Source organism: Convolutriloba macropyga, chromosome 2 (assembly GCF_964194025.1).
Source record: "Convolutriloba macropyga chromosome 2, txConMacr16.3, whole genome shotgun sequence".
In the NCBI taxonomy this organism is placed as follows: domain Eukaryota; kingdom Metazoa; phylum Xenacoelomorpha; order Acoela; family Convolutidae; genus Convolutriloba; species Convolutriloba macropyga.
In genome coordinates this window covers 48981227-49002031 of record NC_134469.1, presented here as the reverse complement: position 1 = coordinate 49002031, position 20805 = coordinate 48981227, and the positions used below count along the sequence as shown (strand labels likewise).

General features: G+C 35.4%; 2 protein-coding genes across 2 annotated transcripts; both read left to right on the top strand.

Moving 5' to 3' along the window:
• The first annotated feature begins 1295 nt into the window (after positions 1–1295).
• Positions 1296–2385, top strand: LOC142335329 (transmembrane emp24 domain-containing protein 1-like). Its single transcript, XM_075383779.1, has one exon. It carries the CDS (start codon positions 1299–1301, stop codon positions 2100–2102), a length of 804 nt encoding a protein of 267 aa, XP_075239894.1. The 5' UTR covers positions 1296–1298; the 3' UTR covers positions 2103–2385.
• A 9461-nt stretch (positions 2386–11846) lies between these two features.
• On the top strand, positions 11847–18688 carry LOC142358723 (inositol-tetrakisphosphate 1-kinase-like). Its single transcript, XM_075410261.1, has 2 exons — positions 11847–12799; positions 17878–18688. The coding sequence occupies exons 1-2, from the start codon at positions 11888–11890 to the stop codon at positions 18259–18261; spliced, it is 1296 nt and encodes a 431-aa protein (XP_075266376.1). The 5' UTR covers positions 11847–11887; the 3' UTR covers positions 18262–18688.
• The last annotated feature ends 2117 nt before the right edge of the window (positions 18689–20805 follow it).

Sequence of the window (20805 nt, the reverse complement as noted above, 5' to 3'; positions counted from 1 at the left end):
GTAATAACGTTCTGATTTCTAAGTTCATTTCTAAGTTAGTAGAGGTGCTTTATATAAGCAACTGAACAGCAGTAGGGTACAAGGTAGTAGCTGAAATTATGCAATTTTACAGCGTATAATATTTTTCCACTTTCTATTTTTATCAACCAATCGACAGCTAAAGCGTGATATGACCGAAGTAATATCACGATTATAAAAACATACTCATTGGATGTAAATTGCTCGAGCATTTGAAGGAAAGATTAGTTGTAATAAGATATTAAAAAATGAAGCAACTGTTCAAAGTCAAGTGAGGTTGAGCAATGTGAGCACAAGTTAGGTTAAAGGTATAACTTGTATTTTAGTTGTTGACTTGAATGTCCACAATTGGGCAGTCTCGGTTATGGTATGATCAAACGCACTGTTTGGAGCATAGTTGTAATATCCATTTTCATTTAATAGCCATTCTATTGCTTCATTTATTGTCCAGATTTCACTAGCGATCATGCGATTTTTGGAATTGTACGTGATCGTCATGCTTACCGCTAGTGACTGGACAATGATTTGATCAGAAGCAGAATCAGTGGCATGTTTACGTGAGCAAATTTTAGGATTAATGATTTTTTGAAATTATCAATCCTGTTGCTTCAACACTGGTCCAATAGTAGGGTAGAAAGCATACAATATGGCTGTTTAAGTGGCTAGTACGCTTGTGCCAGCCAGTTCTGCAATACGATTGATTATTTGAAATTTAATTTAATTGTGCTTCATCTTCCATCATAGTTGGTACTTTCTTTAATTTAATTTAATTCAGTTTCAGCCCCGAGCAGTATCATTAATAACTTTATTTGATCCCTATCAAACGTGCTTTTTTGTACTTGTTCCAATTAATCTTCATAAATATTTATTAACGAATTTGTATAAAATAAACAACTGATTCTGTGTGTACAAATTTTTTAACGAAATTTAAACTTGATGTTTCGCCTTTCCACTTTCCCCTTGTGAGATTGTAGAAACAAGAATTAATTTGTACCACTGCAAAATAGCAAAACGTATTTTGGGGATAACTGCCAGACATACATGAAGCGAATTTACAACTACCTTATATTAAAAACTATATTAATAAATCTCCTTTGCAATGAGCGATCTCGTCGAGATCATAACATCTCGCCGTACCCAAGCACCTCCCATCTTCACGTGGGTATGTCTTACTGCTATTGTATTGCGGTGTTTTTGTAGACATCGAAAGGTACCTAAATAACGCCTCTGTATATTGGTCTCTGCAATTTTAATCACATAGCTTCATTTTCAGATTAAGTATGAGAGTATTCGCATTCTCGCTCAATTTAATATCTCTGCCATCTATTGTATCTTTTCAACTGCTCTGTCTTACTCTTGTTTATCTGCCGGGTGTTGTTATAACCTCCGATGGGGGTGTTGCGAATGAGCCTTCAACCAGTTCATCTGGTGCCTTCAGTTTAATATTGATGCCTCGCGAGCGCTCGTGTGTGTTTGATTTCATGAAGGCAGGAGTCCAGATGCGCTCATCGTATGACGTTTTGAGAGGAGGAGCCCAACTGGATATCAATTTCCAAATACTGGATGCAAACGATGACATTGTCGTCACTGATTCGAAAAAGTCAAATAACAGGTTCTTCTTCACTCCGGCCAAGTCCGGAGATTACAAAATTTGCCTGGACAACTCATTCAGCCCCTTTTCCAGCAAAGTTGTTTATTTTGACTTCTACAGCTCAGATCAAATGGACGGTTTCAACAAGCACGAAAAAATGGACAAAGCTGGGAGGGTAACTACTCCGTCTCCATCAGTAGTTGAAGAGGTGACTGAACAGCAGTTAGTTTTGAACATGAAGGTTGAAGAGATTGAGGGTGTCATGCAACATATCAAACGAAATTTGCGCGGATCATCCTATAATATGGGGTTGTTTCGCAATCTGGAATTCAAAGACCGCAAAATCGCAGAAAGCAATTTTGACCTTGTAAACAGAACGTCGTTAGTGAGCGTCATTGCCATACTTTGCACGGGGCTGGCACAAGTATTGCTAATACGTGTTTTCTTTTCTGCTAAAATGTCATCTCAGAAAGGATTGAAAATAGGCTTGTGATCGTTTTCAGAAGCAGTTTTTGGAATCAGTCGAAATAATAGGGCAACTGAACTGTCTATCGTATCATAGAAATTAGAAAGGAGACTTTTCCTTTGTACATTCCTGCTAAATATGTTAATCGAAACAACGGTGCTCATATCCTTTTAATACTACTTGCCCTAAATGGACTCTTTTTCTCAGCCTACTTAAAAGTTTGTAGCTTAAATTTTGTATACAGATAACCGTTTTGTAACAATGAAAACTTTGAAGGCTATTAATTCAAAAAGAGTCTCGTACTTTAAAACGTTTTTAGGATCCTCCACCATTAGGTTTGCTCAATTTGTTCAGTATTTGAGCAGATGTTTTTCTTTGAGTATTTAGGTTGGAACCTATTTGAATGATATTAATTTAGAATTGGAAGGTTTTTGAAAGCATGCATCGTCTAGTTGCCGAATCCATAAGAACACCAGAAAAAATATAATATTTTACTTATTTGCCGATTTACTATTATGAACTTGCATTTTATATCATTGATTTGTTTAGTCCAACTGTTTGTGATCACGCAAGTTGCGGTGTTGCTTTTTGTGGTGCTAAGACAATAGATCGAATGCAAAAATTAGGACAATAGACCGAAAATAAATTTATTCAAGTTGCGTATTGGCCACTCAGATTTAAGAACTCATTTATTATAGCGTATGTTTGGTTGTGATAGAGACTTATAAAGTCCCACGGGCCGATACGGCATGACCATTTCTCGCTCGCGAGGCGTAGCCAGATGCGGTAATTTTATGCCAGCTCGCAAATAAAGCCTGACTTCAGCCAAAGAGAACATAGATTAATTCTCGATCTATTGACCCAATTTTCTGTTTTCGGTCTGTTGCTTCGTGTTTTGCTACAGGGCATTTCAATATATGTCATTTATGGTGACGTCTCAAAAATTAGACGTACCAAAATATAGAATTTTCAACGAAACTGATTGCTTGAAATTTAAAACACCGTGACTTTATGCGTTCAGTTAACCTATATTAGACTTAGCCTAAATTTTATTTATTTTCAATTGCTCTCAAACGAAGTTTGTAGCAATTATATAAGTCGTGTCGGTCTTTTTTTAATGCGATTTTTTGCTTGATCGAATTTTCGTCTGACGCTTTTGACTTTTCGTCCTCAAAAACGGGATAAAAGGTAGCGCCCAGCGGGCAGTAAGTGCTCTCAAAGCCTTTTAGCTCTGTTTCAGCTCAAACGGCTTTGGAGACTTATACTTATGGTGTGAAGGGCGTTTTAGAGGTTGAAGACCCCTCCACTGTTGACCTTCCCCCCGCTATTGCCCCCACCACCGCGCGCTGTTACCCCCGGCCCCACCCCACCCCTTTGGTAATGGAATGGTTTCAACATTTTAACATCACGAATTTGGCATTTTTTGACGAAACGTGCAATTTTTTTTAAATATTTTGTTATTTATTTTTCCTTATTCAGGTCTTTCCAGATCCAGGAACCAGAAAAGCTCCTAATGGGTTTGATGATAAGTCACTGACAAATTTTTATTGGCAATGGAATAGTTTTTCAACTTTTTAATGTCACAAATTTTAGCGATTTTTTGATAAAACTTGCTTTTCAAGTTTTTGAATTTTTGTCGTTTTTTTAGATTCTTTCAGCCTCAAGAGCCAACGAACCTCCTGTAGGCTTTGAAAATAGGTTACTGTATAAATTTTAGATGTAATAGAATGTCTTGCAAGATTTTAACATCACGAATTTTTGCATTTTTTAAATAATTTTTTGCCGTTTTTTTAACTTTTGGACATTTAGTCATTATCCAGGTTCTTTGAGCCTCAAGATTCAGAAAACCTCCGTTAGGGTTACTGAAAATTTTTGTTGGTCATGGATTATTTTTCAACTTTTTAACATCACAATTTTCATCAATTTTTTAAAAAATTTTTGCAATTTCATACTTTACAATTTTTTTCCGGCCCCAGGGAACCTGGACCTCCTCCAAGGTAATAACTTGATAATAAGCTGCTGCAGAGTTATTGGAATGGTTATCATTATTTTCTATTACTCCAGTTTAAGTAATTTTTGGATTTAATTTAACATGTTCCGGGTGTATGGATCTTTATGAGCCAGTGAAACTTTTTCAGGCTTGAAACACGGATACTGGATAGTCTCTTGAGACAATGAAATGGATCTTAAGATATTAATATCTTGAATTTTAGCCAGATTTTGTTGAAATTTTCAATTGTTTCCAAAATGTTTCAATATCTTTTTTCCTTTTCTGAGTATAACAACCTTTACGGGCCAACGGAATTTTGAGATGGGTTACTTGACAGAACTTTCGAGACAAAAAATGGTTTTGAACTTTTTACTGCGGTGTGTAAAGTTTTCGTTTATAATTTTGCGTTTTTCAGTTCTATACGATTTATTTAGTAATAAGGCTAAAAAACTAGAAGTTGCAGAGTCGAAGCCCATCATGGAACATATTCCTATCTCTCTTCTTTCTATCGTTTAGGGAGTTTATCTATTTCTCTTTCTCGTTCACTTTTTATCTCTCTCTCTCTCTTTGTTGATGCCGCACTTCAGCTGCTGTTATGTGCCGTAATGTCATCATCTCTGATCCTCATTAACAATGAGTTATAGAAAAATTTTTATCATAAATGACTTAATAGGCACTTTTTAGGAAATCATTGTTAATTACTGTCAAAAGCAATTTGTAGCAAGTATATTAATCCAATTTGTCTCTTATGCAATTTTTGGCGTGGCCGATTTTCCGTCTGATGCATTTGACTTTCGTCTTAAAAAACGGTATAAATAGGCAGTGCCCAATTTGCATTAAGTTCTGTTAGAGCCGTTCAGCCCACTAGTGTTCAAGTATACGATTAACTGAAACTCTTTTGGAGACTTATAATTATGGTGTGATGGGCGGTTCTTAGAAATTGATCCCACTCTCCACCGCCCCCACTTCAGCCCTCCATTCCACTTTTGCACCCCCGCTGTGGTGCACACCCGCTGCGCTTACCTTAAGCCCCTTCAATTAATCTAAAGCTAGCCTTACTAAACCGAGGCTAGCTACTGACGAAGCCAACCACTCGCCGGTCATTTGAGAGTAATTCGCCCGACGTTAGTCGATTGTTTCCGCATCTGGCCATAGCTTGAGGGCCATGGCCATGCCGGAGAGGCCCGTAGAATTTGATATGAATCTATCACAACCGAATTCGAGATCATTTTCCCCCAAAAATACATATTTCCCCTCTTTCGGCTTTGCGCTTACGCTAACACCCGTATCGTATTTCAAAACATGGAGAACTTATTAAGCAATGAGAAAATAGTATTAACACTGTCTCATTTCTGATTGGCCAGCTGTAAAAATTCTCGTTTTTGATACGTCTGTCAATTGCTCTTGAACGAAGTTTGACGCAATGATTGTAAACGTTTTAGTCTTTTTATGCAAAAGTTTTGCTAGACAGTTTCGACTTTTCGAGTGACCTTTTCGCCCTTGACTTTTTCGTTCTGCTTGATCTAAATTTCTCTCTCATTCACAAGGGTCCGCAGATGAACTCAAGTGGCGGCAGTTCACTACTAAAAGGGCGTCAAAATCCGTGTAATTTTTTAGGTCAAATTTTATTAGTAGTTTTAGTGGTAAATAATAACGTCATTTGAGCGTCATATATATGTATTACGTCACAGTGGCCCTTAGTGATTTTATCCCCCCACGACTGAAGCAGGCTGTTATATACTTGAGCTCCCACTAGTCGTTCGAGCGCAATTCTTCCGACGTTAGTCGGTTCTTTAAAACGGCAAGTAAGCATTTTTTTCTCGACCTTCGAATTTGATTACTTTTCTAATTGCGACTGTAAACGCTCAATTAAAGGCTTGGTTAGGTATCTGCAGTAATTAGTTTTCGTGGTAAATTTTTTGTGCTTGAATTAGAAGATTTTTGCTCACAAATTCAATATATCCATACGATCATATTTCGCTTTTTTCCTTTGAGTCCTTTCATTCTTTTTTATGCTTCGGACCGTAAGGCGTCAATAAGTGTCATTTTTTGTGTTACTAGGTCCCACTGTTTGTACCTTTGCTGGTATTTGAGAATTTTGTCATTGTTGATCGGTTTAAAGTCCAGTTTGTTGGATGGATAATAGCCGACGTTTGTTTTACCTTTTGATCACCATTTTCGTTTTGCATATGTCACGATTTTCATATTTGACTTGTGACTTACCTCACTACTTCAACTGATTTTGAATTTTTTCACGCAATGCAGTGAACACGAGTCAATGTCGAAAGAGCAAAATCAAAAGAATCTTGATAAAATGATAGTCCGGTCATCAAAGCTTAGTGCATTAGATTATCACAGTTCATTAGAGCGATTGCTAGCAGACATCAGTATTAAGCTTACAATAGCAGCTGAATATAGTATAGTTTTAGAATCTAATTGAAGCTGTACACCGAATTAGAATATTTTTGAAACTTCGAATAAATTCTTTCAATTTTATCTCTTTCGGTTTCAGTCCCGATTTGCGTCAACGGCGGCTATTTTCCGCCAATTTGCGGGCTATTTTAATCTTTTGACCGTCTTTGAATTTGTTCCCTGTTTCTTAGCCACATTTAAGGCTGTTCTCATTTTAACGGGGCGTAATGGAAGCGATGCGTTAGTTTTTGTTTGAAAAAATAACAGCTATTTTTTTCATTGCCGATTTGCTTAGTTGTTTTTGTCATTTAGTCTCATTGATGACAATTCTGATTCTTTGATAATATGGCCTAAACGAATCGAATTAAGGTTTGAGTTCATAGTTAATGTTTTTCATGACTTTTTAATTGTTCTCAAACTATTATATTAGCCATTATATTAGTCCTGTTTTTATGCGCTTTTTGGCTTGACTGATTTTTCGCCTGACCCATTTGATTTTTTGTCCTCAAAACGGGATAAACAGGAACGCATGAGTAAAACGGGTAATTCTTTTATAGCATATTTGAGTGACGTTTTCTTGTGCTTAATTGAATAGCTTTGATCCAGTCATGTGCAATATTTCTTGTTACATATATACTTCTCTCGAAAAGATTTTTCCTCTCTCTCTCTCTCTCTCCAATTAAATTATGTTTACTTCAATTGGAAGAATTACGGGCAATTAAAGATATCTCAGTTTAATTGAAGGATACTTGAGGTCATCTTGTTAGTACATGTTTAAATCGCTTAAAGACATCACATGTAGAAACAGTTTTTGTTATTTTCTCATTTGATTTTTGTTTATAATTGCAAGGTCCGCAAAGCTGTTGCAGTTGTTTTCTGGTATTCTGACAGCTTTTTTGTCTAAGGACGAAGTTTGATGTTTGCTTTGTTTTTTCTGCAATATTCGCGCAACTTATTCAAGGAGTACCGTACGGCGGAAAAAATAACGCAATCAACAGAAAAAGATCAAGTCTTAACAGAAGTATTGGCCTCCTGGTATTTTCAGTTCGCCGAGATTTTTGTTAAGACTATATGACGTCACGATCATTCACCCCACTCAAAAATTAACTTCCTCACTATCAAAATAATTTCTCTACTTTAATTCGAAGAGATAAGGTCACCTGAGTGCGTGTCATTGTAATTGAGAGTTATTTAAGAGCAGTTAATAAAAACGGAAATTTTTTATATACGTTCGTAATCAAAATAAAGTCTCCGCAATTAATAGAAAGAAATTTCATATTTCGGTTTGTTCTATCTTTTTTGAAACTGCAGATCTTAACAGCCATCGCTCTTTCTTTTCTGACAATCTGCCTGCTATATTAAAAAAGATATTTGTTCAGTTTTTATTATTTTTAATACTTATGGTACCGCTCTATTTTTAAAAATAATGTTTGTACTTGAAATATTTCCAGAATTTTTTCCGCCATTGTTTCAATAACGTTACTTTTGCTTTATTGTAACAAAATTCTGGTTTAAGTCACTATGATAACAATTTTCACAAATTAGCCTCAAACAGGCAAATGCTTTCATAGTGAATCATCTTTTTAGGTGATTTAAGTCAGCTAGTGGATTAAATAATAATTTTTTCACAGAAGCCGAAGAAAATTCAAATTTGTTACAGATTATCAATTTTCAAAATTGTAGATTTTTGTCAGAATAATAGCAGGTGATAGGTGGCCCGAAATTAAGCGCTGAAAATTGATGACCCGAAAATTTTGTGTTTTGCACCTCAACTGATTTTCGCCGTTACAATTCTGATGTTTAACAATTTTTGACAGATGAAAGATTACCAGAAAGGCTTTAAAAATCCAGTTTTTTAGATTTATGATTTATTGGATGTGTTTAAGAACATAAAAGAGCGTTTTATGGAGAACACAATGTGCAATTTTACCAAATTCCTCGTAGTATTGTGCCGCAATGGAATTTGCATTATTTTGGCTAAATTGATTTCATGCTTAATATTATTATAAAATTGGCCGTAATATATATAATTTATTTATTTGGTGAACATACATTCAAACCAAAACAGACCATCCAAAAGCGCAATGCTTTTCAAGGGAGGCCTGGAAAACAAAAATTTACAGCGAACAGAACATAAATAAATGCCTACAAATGGGACAGGAGTTATTTCACGGCAAAAATTTCGTCTACTTATTGAATGTTTGGAGATATGAAAGTGTTACAACAATTATGGTTAAGATTTTTCTTATACCTAGTTTGAGCTGTATTGTACATGTCAGTATCTAATTCAACGTTCCAAAGTTGTAATAGGTTATGTAATTTTCGCAGCAGAGTGTCAAGTTTAAATTTCGAGTCAGATCGTCGTATATCAATCAAGTTAGATTTGGCATAACGTGTATAATAATGCGCAGTTTCATTCTTAATAATTTTTGGTGCTTTCATATGTTTAAAGAGGTCATAAACGAAGAGCTCATGTACTGTTAAAAGTCTTTTGTCATACAAATAACTGATCGACTCAAACTTTCTTTTGTTGTAAATTATTCTCACAAACCGATTTTAGATTTTCAGAATAGGATCAAGTGTAAACTTTGGTACATTCCCATATGCTAAAATTCCATATTGTATAATTGGTTTAGCAAAAACTGTATAAAATGATATTTTTTGTTCTGAGGTAATATAATGTTTTACGCAATAAAGAATGCCGCAGAGCTTCGAAAGTCTATTACAAACATATTTTATATGTTCCTTGAACTTCAACTTATTATCGATGAAAATGCCCAAATATTTCAAATGATTTACTTCTTTGAGCACGACGCCTAAAATCTCCGGTTTCATTTTACATTTTATTTTACGACTGTGACTAACCGTCATGAACTCTATTTTTATCAAAATTTACGCTAAGTTTGTTGTATAGAAGCCAGTCACCAATTTCGTCTAATTCGTCTCTACTACACCTGATATCATTGTATAGTTTTTAGGTTTCATATGAGTTATCAATTCATTTATGTATGAACAAGGCACAGGTGTTAGGTAAAAACTTTGAATTTCGCGAGGTGGCAGTAATTTTTTTCCTGAATTAGGAAGTTTGTCGGACAATACAGTAGCAATGGAAGCAAAGTATTTATTGAAGGTATCTTAATCACTAGATGTTTTTAAACTTGATGTTCTTTTATGTTGTATTTGTCGAAAAGTTTGAAGATTCCTTGAGCGCCTGTTTTGGATATCGTATTTTGATAATATGCGTACTTTGCTTTTCTAATACTGTCAGTTATCATATAACGAGATTTTTTGTAGAGATCATGATCAACTTCAGAGTCAGTTTTTAACCATTTTTGAAACAATCTATCTCTTTGTAATTAGTCGTTTTATATTGTTGTTAATCCATGCATTTTCTTGATGTGTTTGCAGAAGTTTTTTCGTTAAGGGAGCATATATGTCCACTGTTTCGACAAAATAATCAATGAATTGTTGCATTTTTGAATCACATGTAGAATTCGTATCAATTTTTTGAATTCATATCAGCCAATGGTTTAAACAGAATAGAAACTTTAGTCTTGTTTCCTGATTATCAAAGACTTTTAAGTTTCGGCATACACAGTAATGCTCGGGTTTTTGGCTTGCATTTGGAACAACAATTTGCAGTGCATAATGGTCGCTAATGGACGATTTCAAAATGCTAGATTCGGTGACTTCTAAATTTGACGCAAAATCAATGCAACTTGAAGTTGTTGCTGTTTCTCTAGTCGGCTCAATTTTTGAATTTATTGAAAAGTTGTATGATTTCATGGTAGCAATTAGATTTTGTTTTAGATCGCTCTCTGATAATAGACTTATGTTTATGTCACCAAGAATAACATTTCTGAAGTTATGTTTTATTTGTTCTTCAATATGCGATATGTAATTAAATTTGTCTCTGCTAGGACTGCAATAGAATAGGGTGAAGAAAAAATTTTAAATTGTGCCATTTACGCACACAGTGATCGACTCATATTCTTGGTTGCTAAATTTCAAAAAGCATTTAGCCCATTTTTTATAAAGATACATACCCCGCCACCTCTACTGCCACGATTCGAAACGAATGGTTTTGATAACCCGAGAGAAAAGGTATTGGATCGTTTTCAGTTAGCCAACTTTCAGTCAGCGCTATTATATCTGGTGAGCAATTTAATGTTTCAATAGTAGCATTTAAGTCTCTTATTTTATTACTTAATGACCTAATGTTTAATAAAAATTCCGAAAAAAAAACTCCCATCCCTATTTGCATCACTTTGAAGCCTTGTTTTTGCCATTGAAAACACCCCTCAAGCCTAAATTGTTATATATTTGAGCTGTGTTTTGGACTAAAAGGGCTTCAAAGAAATATTAGGTTCCAGCTTCATCACTATTTTTACTGCGCTTATATTCTGGAGAACAAATATCAAAGGATATATTATTGTCAGGTGCTCTACTGGTAGTATATTGTTGCACTTTTTTCATAGCTGTTTCTGCCCAGGAATCAACGCTGCTTTTGTTGTTTACTGGAAAACTGATTCGAGCACCATTTTCATCCTTGTAGAAAACTCGGACCTGGCAATTTCTCGTAGCAGTTATCAAGCCTTTCTCTGTTGCATATCGTTTCACTTCGAGATCGTGTTTCGGAAGGCGTTCGGAAACAAAAATAGGTCCCTTGTTTAATGGATTTTTCTTAGATGCTAGCATTGGTCGTCTTAGATACACCTCATTTTTATCATGAAAGTATAGGAACTTAATGATTACCGCAGGGGGTTTGTTTCCATGTCCTTTCCCTAGCACATGACAAGCCTTGAACGCCCCAGGTTGTATTTTGTAGCCCATGAAATTGTTTGTGCCATTTGGTTCCACAAGTTGCCATCTTGGGTTATTGGAGCATTGTTGAAAATAAGACAGTCTTTTGGACGAGTAACGCTCCTGCTCTGACATTCGTAACTCCAGGTCAGTAACGCGATTTTGTAAGGAATGAATCACTTTATCTTTTTCTTCAATCATATTATACATGCTGGAAAGTATCTTTTTTATTTCAGGATCTTGAAGCTTTTGAATATCACTTTTAATGCCCAGTTTCAGTTTTCAAAGGCTTGAGAGAATGTTAAGTTTCAAGCAAAAAAGAGCATCAATAGAGGTCAACTGAATCGCGTGAAAGAAAGAGTGTGTTGTTTCATAACTGAGAAAGGTTGTTTTTTGCGTGAATTGAGTCAAACAGGAATCTTGAATAAATTTAGCCAAATGCATTCAACGTGAGAAGAAAGCGCAATCAACTGATTCTAAGTTTGTTCAACATGGGGAGTGAGGGCGTTAATTTTTCAAGTATTAGATGAGATTTTTGTTTCCTAAAATAGACGGGAATATCCATGTATCCGGTAGTTGTTGTTTTAGATCAAAATGTGTTTTGAATATGGTTCAAAATGAGTTGGCACATACTACGACCAAATCGGAAGCAGCGGAAGCTGAAATAAATCTTTCGGTTGTTGAGCCCAGCTCTTCGCATGTCATTGGGTCAGTAAAGTCGCGCGAGCTAACTTCAGCAGCTAGCAGCTCCGCTGAGTCGCGTAGCCAAAGATGCTCTCCTTTCAATGAAAGCTTTACATCTGAAACTACTCGGTTTAGGGTAGGATACTGGTTTCCAGAAAAGAGCATACGCCTCATTAATTGGAGCGAGTTTGTGGAGCTTTGCAAATGCCATGGAATTGACTTGATAGAGCTGGACTTGAACTCAAACATAGACGAGCAGCTGCCGTTAGACTTGATATTTCACAAAATTATTGCTTTGTATAAACCTAAACTTCGCGGTGTCAATTCGAACATTGAGTTCAATTTTAAACGCCTCCTGAATTTTATTGAAAGCCACCCTGAAATTCCTGCTATTGACCCTGTTCCTGCTCAGTTACAGCTCTTCAACCGAGAATATGTTTGTAATCTAATAAGCAGTGTTTGTTCCGAAATCAACATTCAAACCCCTAAATCAAACTTGAACAATCCATCACCTGACGATTTCAATGTTTCTCAATCTGCACCTTGCAAAGTGCATGTGCCTGTGTGGTACAAATTGAACAATGCTCCTAGATCTGAGGATGAATTGACTTGCATGCAGGGGTTGCAACTGCCCTGTATTTGTAAGTGTGTTGACACTTGGGATGAACGGAGTCACGAGATGAGCATCGTGTTTAGTTGGAAACAGCTGATAGAGTCCTCGGCTGAACTAATTCGCTATCCTATCATACTGCAAAACTTTGTAAGGCATCAGAAGGTGTTGTTCAAAGTTTACGTGATCGGAAAGCAGACCATAGTTCAGAAACGGCCTTCAGTAGTTAGTTCCATTTCGTTCTTACAAGTTCTGAGTTTTTGATCAATTGAAAAGCCCAAATTATATGATAGTTTAAGTAGTTTTTTTCGCCATGAAAGCTCTATCATGCAAACGTGCAAAAAATGTTTGTCTAGATATTTGTTTAGTATTTTTTTATTTTCTGCTTCAGTATATTTCTTCAATTTCGTCGTAGCTTCACGATTATTAATTGCTCTCAAACGAAGTTTGTAGCAATTATATTAGTCCTGTCGGTCTTTTTTATGTGATTTTTCGCTTGACCGATTTTTCGTCTGACGCTTTTGACTTTTCGTCCTCAAAAACGGGATAAACAGGTAGCGCCCAGCGGGCATTAAGTGCTCTTACAGCCTTTTAGCTCTGTTTCAGCTCAAACTGATTTGGATACTTACTTATACTTATGGTGTGAAGGGCGGTTCTTCGAGGTTGAATACACCCCCACTGTTGACCCCCCCACTATTGCCCCCCCCCCAGCACGCTGTTGCCCCCCCACCCCACTGATGCCCCCTCCCTCCCCATCAGCCCACCGGTGCACCACTCATCCCCCCATCCCCCGCCCCAGTGGTTACTGACGAACAACCGATCGCTAAAAACTCGCAATTTTATACTAACTTTCAAAATTTTTTTCAATCTTTATGTCAATTTTTGTCATTTTTTTATTGTATTTTCAGGCCTAGAGGTCAAGAAACCTCCTCTAGGGTTTTATAATAGTTTACTGCATAGTTTCTAGTGTTATTGGAGTTGTTTTAACATTTTATCATCCTATATTTAAGCAATTTTTGACAAAACGTGCAATTTTTTCATTTTTTGGACATTTATTTTTCATTATCAGCGTCTTTTCAGACGCAGGGGCCAGAAAACGTCCTTAAGAGTTTGATAATTAGTTGAAAAAGATGCATTTGCTACGGATTAGCTTTCAATTTTTTTAATGACAAATTTTATCAATATTTTTGATGAAACTTGCATTTTTTTTCAAGTTTTTTGAAAACTTTTGTCGGTTTTTAGGTGTCGCCAGCCTCAAGAGCCGAGAAACCTCATCTAGGGTTTAAAAATAGGTTACTCTATAGTTTTTAAATATAATGGAATGTTTTTCAAGATTTTAACATTACGAATTTTAGCATCTTTTTGACAAAACGTGCAAATTTTTTCAATATTTTAGACATTTATTTTTCATTATCCGCGTCTTTGCTGACGCAGGGGCCAGAAAATGTCCTTAAGTGTTTGATAACAAGTTACTGAAAAAAAGCCACGGAATAGCTTTCATTTTTTTAATATGACGAATTTTATCAATTTTTTTGATAAAACTTGCATTTTTTTCAAGTTTTTTTTTATCGGTTTTTAGGTTTCTCCAGCCTCAAATGCCACATAACCTCCTCTAGGGTTTGATTATAAGTTACTTCATAGCTTCTAGATGTAATGGAATGTTTTTCAAGATTTTAATATCAGCCATTTTAAAAAATATTTACATTTTTTCAAGTTTTTGAATCTTTTTGAATTTTTAATATTTTTCCGGCACCAGGGTCATAGGGACCTTCTCAAGGCATGATGATAAGCAGTCGCATATTTTCTAGAGTTAATGGAATGTTTATCAATATTTTGAAGACTCCAGCTCTTAGCAGTTTTTTGATAAAATTTAATTTCTTTCAAATTTTTGGAAAATTGATATCATGTTCCAAGTTTATGGATCCTCATGAGCCAGTGAAACTTTTTAAAGCTGGGAATAGGGATACTGGATAGTCTCTTGAGACATTGAAATGGTTTTGAAGATTTTGATATCTTGAATTATAGCAAGATTTTGTCCTTTTCTGAGTTTAACGACCATTAGTGGCCCACGAAGTTTTTCAAGTCTTGCAGATGGGTTACTTGACATAACTCTAGGACAAAAAATGGTTCGGAACATTTTCACTGCGAAATCGAAGTTTTTTTATTATATCCGCAAAATTTTGCAATTCTTTAAAATATCAGTTTTTTATTTGATTTATTTACTAACAAAGCTAGAAAACTAAAAGTTGCAGAGTCGAATCAAGCTAAAGCTAGGATCAATAAACCGTGGCTAGCTACTGACGAAGCCAACCGCTCGCCGGTCGTTTGAGAGCAATTCGCCCGACGTTAGTCGGTTATGTTTATGAAAACTTACTCGTTTTAAATTCCTGTGCATTGAAAGCCAGAAACCCGGGGAATATAACTTGGAAACGAACTGGAAGTTTTGTAGCAAAATATCAAAAACAACTGTTCTGAAAAAGGACATTAAAACGTGGATCCGAGTGATATATTTTCTCAGGATTAGCCTCGTGAAATTATAAGGATTCAAAAGTGCGTACGCAGACAGTCGCACACGATATATGATGATGGTGAATTATATGCCGAAGAAGCAGAATTATAAAAGTGAATCTTGGCAAATGAGTGAAAACAAATAAAATTGATTGAATTCAATAGCAATTACCCTTTGAATTGATAACCGACTTATAGGGAGCAACTTTTGAACAACCCGAACAAATAGCAAAATAGTCAAACAGCACCTAATACTTAAACTAAATGAGCTGACTCACTGCTTTGTGTTTAGTCGTCGTGTCTCCTCACTGTCTCAATTACCTGCATGGATCCAAAAATTGACTGGAAATTAAAATGGAAATTTTCGTTTGTTGGATATCCTCGCTTGTGTCTTAATACCAGTTTCTTAATACCAGTTTTTTTTAATCCCAGAAACTCTTTCGGGGCAAATCAAGGTGCAGCTACGGCGTTCTTGAAAGATTTTATTAATTGCTCTCGAATGAGAAGCAATTATTGTAAACGTGTGTGTCTTTTTTATGCAAATTTTTCCGTTGACCCTTTTGCGCTTTTCTTCTAAAATAATCGCTGACTTCTCAAGTGACTTTTTAGCGCACTTCTTGATTTTGAGTGATTTCAATTGCTCTCACTCCGAAATATAGTTTGTTGTTCAAACAAAACCGATTGATAGAGACTCGATGACAAGGTCCTGATAGCCGAGTGGTTGATACCTCCATAGAGGTGACTGAATCGGACTCAGGAGGTCGGAGTTCGAATCTTACCGTCGGCTGATGTTTTCGCACCCATATAGGAAAATTTATCGAGGCTACAGCCGTTGAATTAATTTACGCCGCCTGTCATTTGAGAGCAACTTTTCTGTCGGTTTATGCTTATTTATGGTCTCGTGTTTTGATAAGTTTCTAACAGTTGGGGAGAATATCTTTGAAAATATTGTTCTGTAAATCTCTTCATTTTCATTTTGCTGTAAAATTGAGGCCAATCTAATTTTTTAATGCCATCAAACAACTAAGGCCTAAATAAGATGAAGACAAACAAATAATGGTTATCTGACGGTCTCCTTTTGAACCTTGGTATTAGTTGAAGCAAAAAAAAGAACGTAAAATACCAAAATTTAACAGATTGAAATACAAAATTCAGCCTAAGTTTTTATTTGCTCTCGAACGAATAAAATTTTGTCGTTTGAAAATAAAATTTTTGCTTGACATTTTTTGCTGTCCTTTGACATTCGTTGACGTTTTGAGTGACTTTTCGCGCTCGATTTCTTCATTTAAAGTGATGAATGAAATAGTTTATTGCTAAGTGGTTAAGATGTTGGGCTGGGATCCTTGAGGTCCGGTGTTTATCAATTAGACATTTCTAAGGTACAGCCCCTCTAATTTAAGTTTCCCCGGTGGTGGTTCGAGAGCAATTAGTCGGTTTAAGTTACGTTAAAAATATTTTATCTTCGTGAGTATAATTTGAAGGCAACAATACAAGCAAATCTAAGATTTATTCTTTACACTTGTTTTTCAATTTCGCGATAGCTGATTGAAAGAAGCATGAAATAATATAATTTCATGATCTAATAACAGTGTCAAAGTAAAATATATTAAAATTAATTGAATAAATTTAGCGTAAGTTGGCTGATTTGGAGTTAAGTTGTCTGAACTACGGCTGAGTTTTGAAAAATAACCGAAAGCTATTAAGTACTATAAATTTAGCAACTTTTAATGACCAAACAGCGAAATGATGCAAACAAAGGCTGTCAGGAAAAATACCCAGTGACAATATATATGACCAATGTGACAAGGTATATTTTTAATCCTAATGTTGAAACTACCAGAACAATTATATAGCATAATGTTTAGCTAGTGCATTTGAACATACCTCATGGGCCATGGTTACGTCTGAGCAGCCCGTGGGACTTTATATGAAACTATCACAACCAAACCATATGGGATTAAATTATGAGTTTATTTATGAGAAAACATGCTTTTAATACCGTTACATGACAATATACTCAATGCCAAAAAACAAGTATGCCATTATATCCAATTCATTCCCTTTGATCTTTTCATTCAATAGTCTCATTACAAATTAGCACTCGGTATTTCAAGTATATTTTATCATACTTAAGCGGATAATTTAATCTCAAGTTCGGTTGTGATAATTTCATATCAAGCCGCATGGGCCTCTGAGGCATCACCATGACCTGCGAGGCGTGGCCCAATGCACTAGCTAAATATTATGCTAAGTAATCGTTCTGGCAATTTCAACTTCTGGGTAAAATATTGGGTATTTTGTCACATTGGGTATTTTGGCATTTGTTGTCCTGTTACCTTGTAATTCCTAGTGCTAACTATAAATCGGATTATTGAAGTAAAAGTTTAAAGGGAATTAATTCGGTATAATAGCATTGGGTATATTGGCACTTTGGGTATTTTGGCATTGGGTAGATTGTCATGTACCGATGCAAAGATGCAGTATAAATAGCAAACATATCCAATTTTGTCTAAAAATAGTCAAAGTCAGTTAAAAATTAACAAGCTCGATAACGCCTCAAAAAAGACGGAATTATTAAATTCTCCAATTAAAATACTCTATGACAGTGGTGTAATCTGAATCTTTCTACGTGAAATAAATATATGAAATACTAAAACGTGAAGAATAGTGGACCATGAGCTTTTTCCTCCCGGTGAATTTAATCTCAGAAGCCCAACTACTGATTTTTAAAACGGATTGAACAAAAGCGCGCTAATGAGAAATTGGCGAATTGTGAAAATGACCGTTTTGTTCAGGACATACCTGACATCCATAGCGAGGACACGGAGCCTATCCACTTCAATGGCCACAAAATATCGAAAGCAGAACAAAATCAGCCAGACAAAAACAGTACTACTAGTAATGCGTGTATCAACAGCAGCTCTGATGTGAGCGTCTCATTTGACATGGAGACTGCGTTGAAAGTGGTGAACAGTATTCGTGAAAAAATCAAACTGGACATATTCGGACTTGACTTCCTTGTGGCGGGAGCCAATGAGGAGCCCTCCGGATCAGGACAAGAAGCTATGCCTCAAAATACGCACTACATCATAGACGTGAATCCATTTCCCGGCTGCAGTAGCCTGGCGAATTTGCATGAACTCCTTCTCAACTTGTTACTGTCAAAGCTAGCCAAGTAGTGTTTCCGATCCAAGTTATTTGTTCTGTTATGATGGAAACAGCGACTGGTAGACGTTGGAATGATTGATTTTTAGCTGACGTGATAGCACTCTTGAGAAACGGGACTTTGGTTCTTTGTTTTGAAACAGCGTGCCAATCATTGTTAATGTTCATGGCAGTTTGAGAGCAATCTTTATTATTACAATCAGTAAATTTTGTGACTGCAGTTGGCATGTTGTGAACTTGATCATCGTTATTAGCAGGACTGTGAAGCTTGATCTGATTTGTTTATTACATAGAAGGATAATTTTGTCGATTGGTTTTACGTTATTGGATTGATTACTGTAACATATTTTAGTTGATTTTCATAATTATGTATTGACTTTTGACTGAGTTCTAGCATATACATCTTATCTTTAGATGGTTTTAATTTATATTCATACGTAATCTTTTTAATTCTAATGAAGCTGAAGTTGCCATATGATTGTTTAGTGTTTTCCAAATTTAGCTGGTGTTTTCAGCTACCTTTTTTTCGGCATTTTCTTCAGATCAAATTTTGAATGCTGCTGTTTAAACGTTATTTGCAACTTATACGCATAAGATAATTTATTATTGAGAAATAAGAATCAGTTGACGACCAGACAATTAGTACCTGTGTGTAGGTTTTATTCATTTCAAATAGATATCGTTTTTCAAACTGTTTATACATGCGTTTATAAGTTTTCTTTATAAAAGGGTAAATTCTGTCTCAAAATAAATGTCTCAAAATTTTGAATGCTGCTGTTTAAACGTTATTTGCAACTTATACGCATAAGATAATTTATTATTGAGAAATAAGAATCAGTTGACGACCAGACAATTAGTACCTGTGTGTAGGTTTTATTCATTTCAAATGGATATCGTTTTTCAAACTGTTTATACATGCGTTTATAAGTTTTCTTTTTAAAAGGGTAAATTCTGTCTCAAAATAAATCCAGTTTTTGATCTATCAAAGTATTTAAATAAGCGTTTTAAATAGTTCCAGAGATTTCAAATAAGACAGGTCAATGATCTTCTTGCTTGAGGTTTCCGGATCAAGCCCCCTTTACGCAAAAACAGGACGCTTCCGTTACATTTCCGTTAGACATAATGTAGAAATTAAATGGAGGGTCATTGGGACTACTTGCTATTGAAGCTTCAATATTGGTTGGTTAATTAGTTCGCAGAGTTTAGGAGCTAATTTTGAGCATATTGACTATGTAAACAAAAGGAGCAAACGTGAGCGATGTAAGTTGGATTGGAGTTTGTCTTTATTTGTTAAGTAAACAAATGAGATACTAGCTTCGCAACGTGATCAAGTTGTCAGAATGAAACTCAGATTGAAAGGAACAAAGTATGATTGAAAACCAATGATATTTATGAATTCCCCGCAAATTCCTAAATTGCACTCACTAAAAGCCATTTTGGTATGAAAAATGAGTATGTATTCCTTGTAAGTAGCAACAATTTTGGGGTTACTGTTTAGTGTTTTTAGTAAGGATATGATGGGTATGTTAACTAGGAGAATTTACTGCATAAAAAGGAAAATAAAAATGTGCTTTTAAGGATTTTGTCTGATATATTTTTTCATTTTTCCAAAAAAAAGATGTTTGTTTGCCCTCAGCGATTACCCACAGCATGGGGATAAAAATTCAAGAAAGACAGATAAGAGTGAACCCATGCTGTGAGTTTCGTCAAAAACTGCATTTTGTGAAAAAAGCAAAGCATACTGTATTTGAAAGCAAGATATTTACCAATTGCTTTATCTTGCGAATGGTAGGAAAAAAAGACTTCTAATCACTAAAAACTGTTATTTTTCTGGGTTAGTTCAATTGTTTTGCTTCTTTGCACAACAAACTATTGGCTATAGTTCCATAACAAAATTAAGCAGAACAAAAGGGTGGTTGAAGGGACATGCCTGAAGAAATGAAAAGAGAAAAAATGAATTGAAAAAAATGTTTACTTTTTATTGCAATTACCGGGCTTGCATCCAACTTTTTTGAATGCAAGCCCGGTAATCCCTTAAAGCCCGGAGAACTGGTTTGAGTAATATTACAGAAGCAAATTCTGCATTTGCAGGGGAAAATTGGAAGAGATCTTGGGATTTAACGCAATTAGTTGTTGGAGTTCTTATATTAAAATTTTGTCAGTTAGGTCAAATTTGTCAGCGAAATTATAGTTCAGGGAATATACAGGTCAAATTTGTCAGGGAATATACAGGTCAGATATATTTTTGGTAACTGTAAAGCAGATGTAATCAATATTGTCATGAAAAGGCAGCAACTAAAGTATTGGTGGTTCAAAAGGTCAACAAAATTGCAAAAAAGAATTTTAGCGGAAATAACGAGCTATGAAGTGAGTTCGATGTTTGAGATAGGACTAATTATTGCCCCGATGTATTCCTGAGAATAGATTGATGGATACAAAAGAGCAAAACGGCTGTTTGAAGGCAATCTCACAGAGAGAAACTCAAATGCTAGAAAATCAAGCGTCCATAATTTTCACCACCCCCCTTAAAGTCCTTAAAACCCCACTTCAAGTCCGAT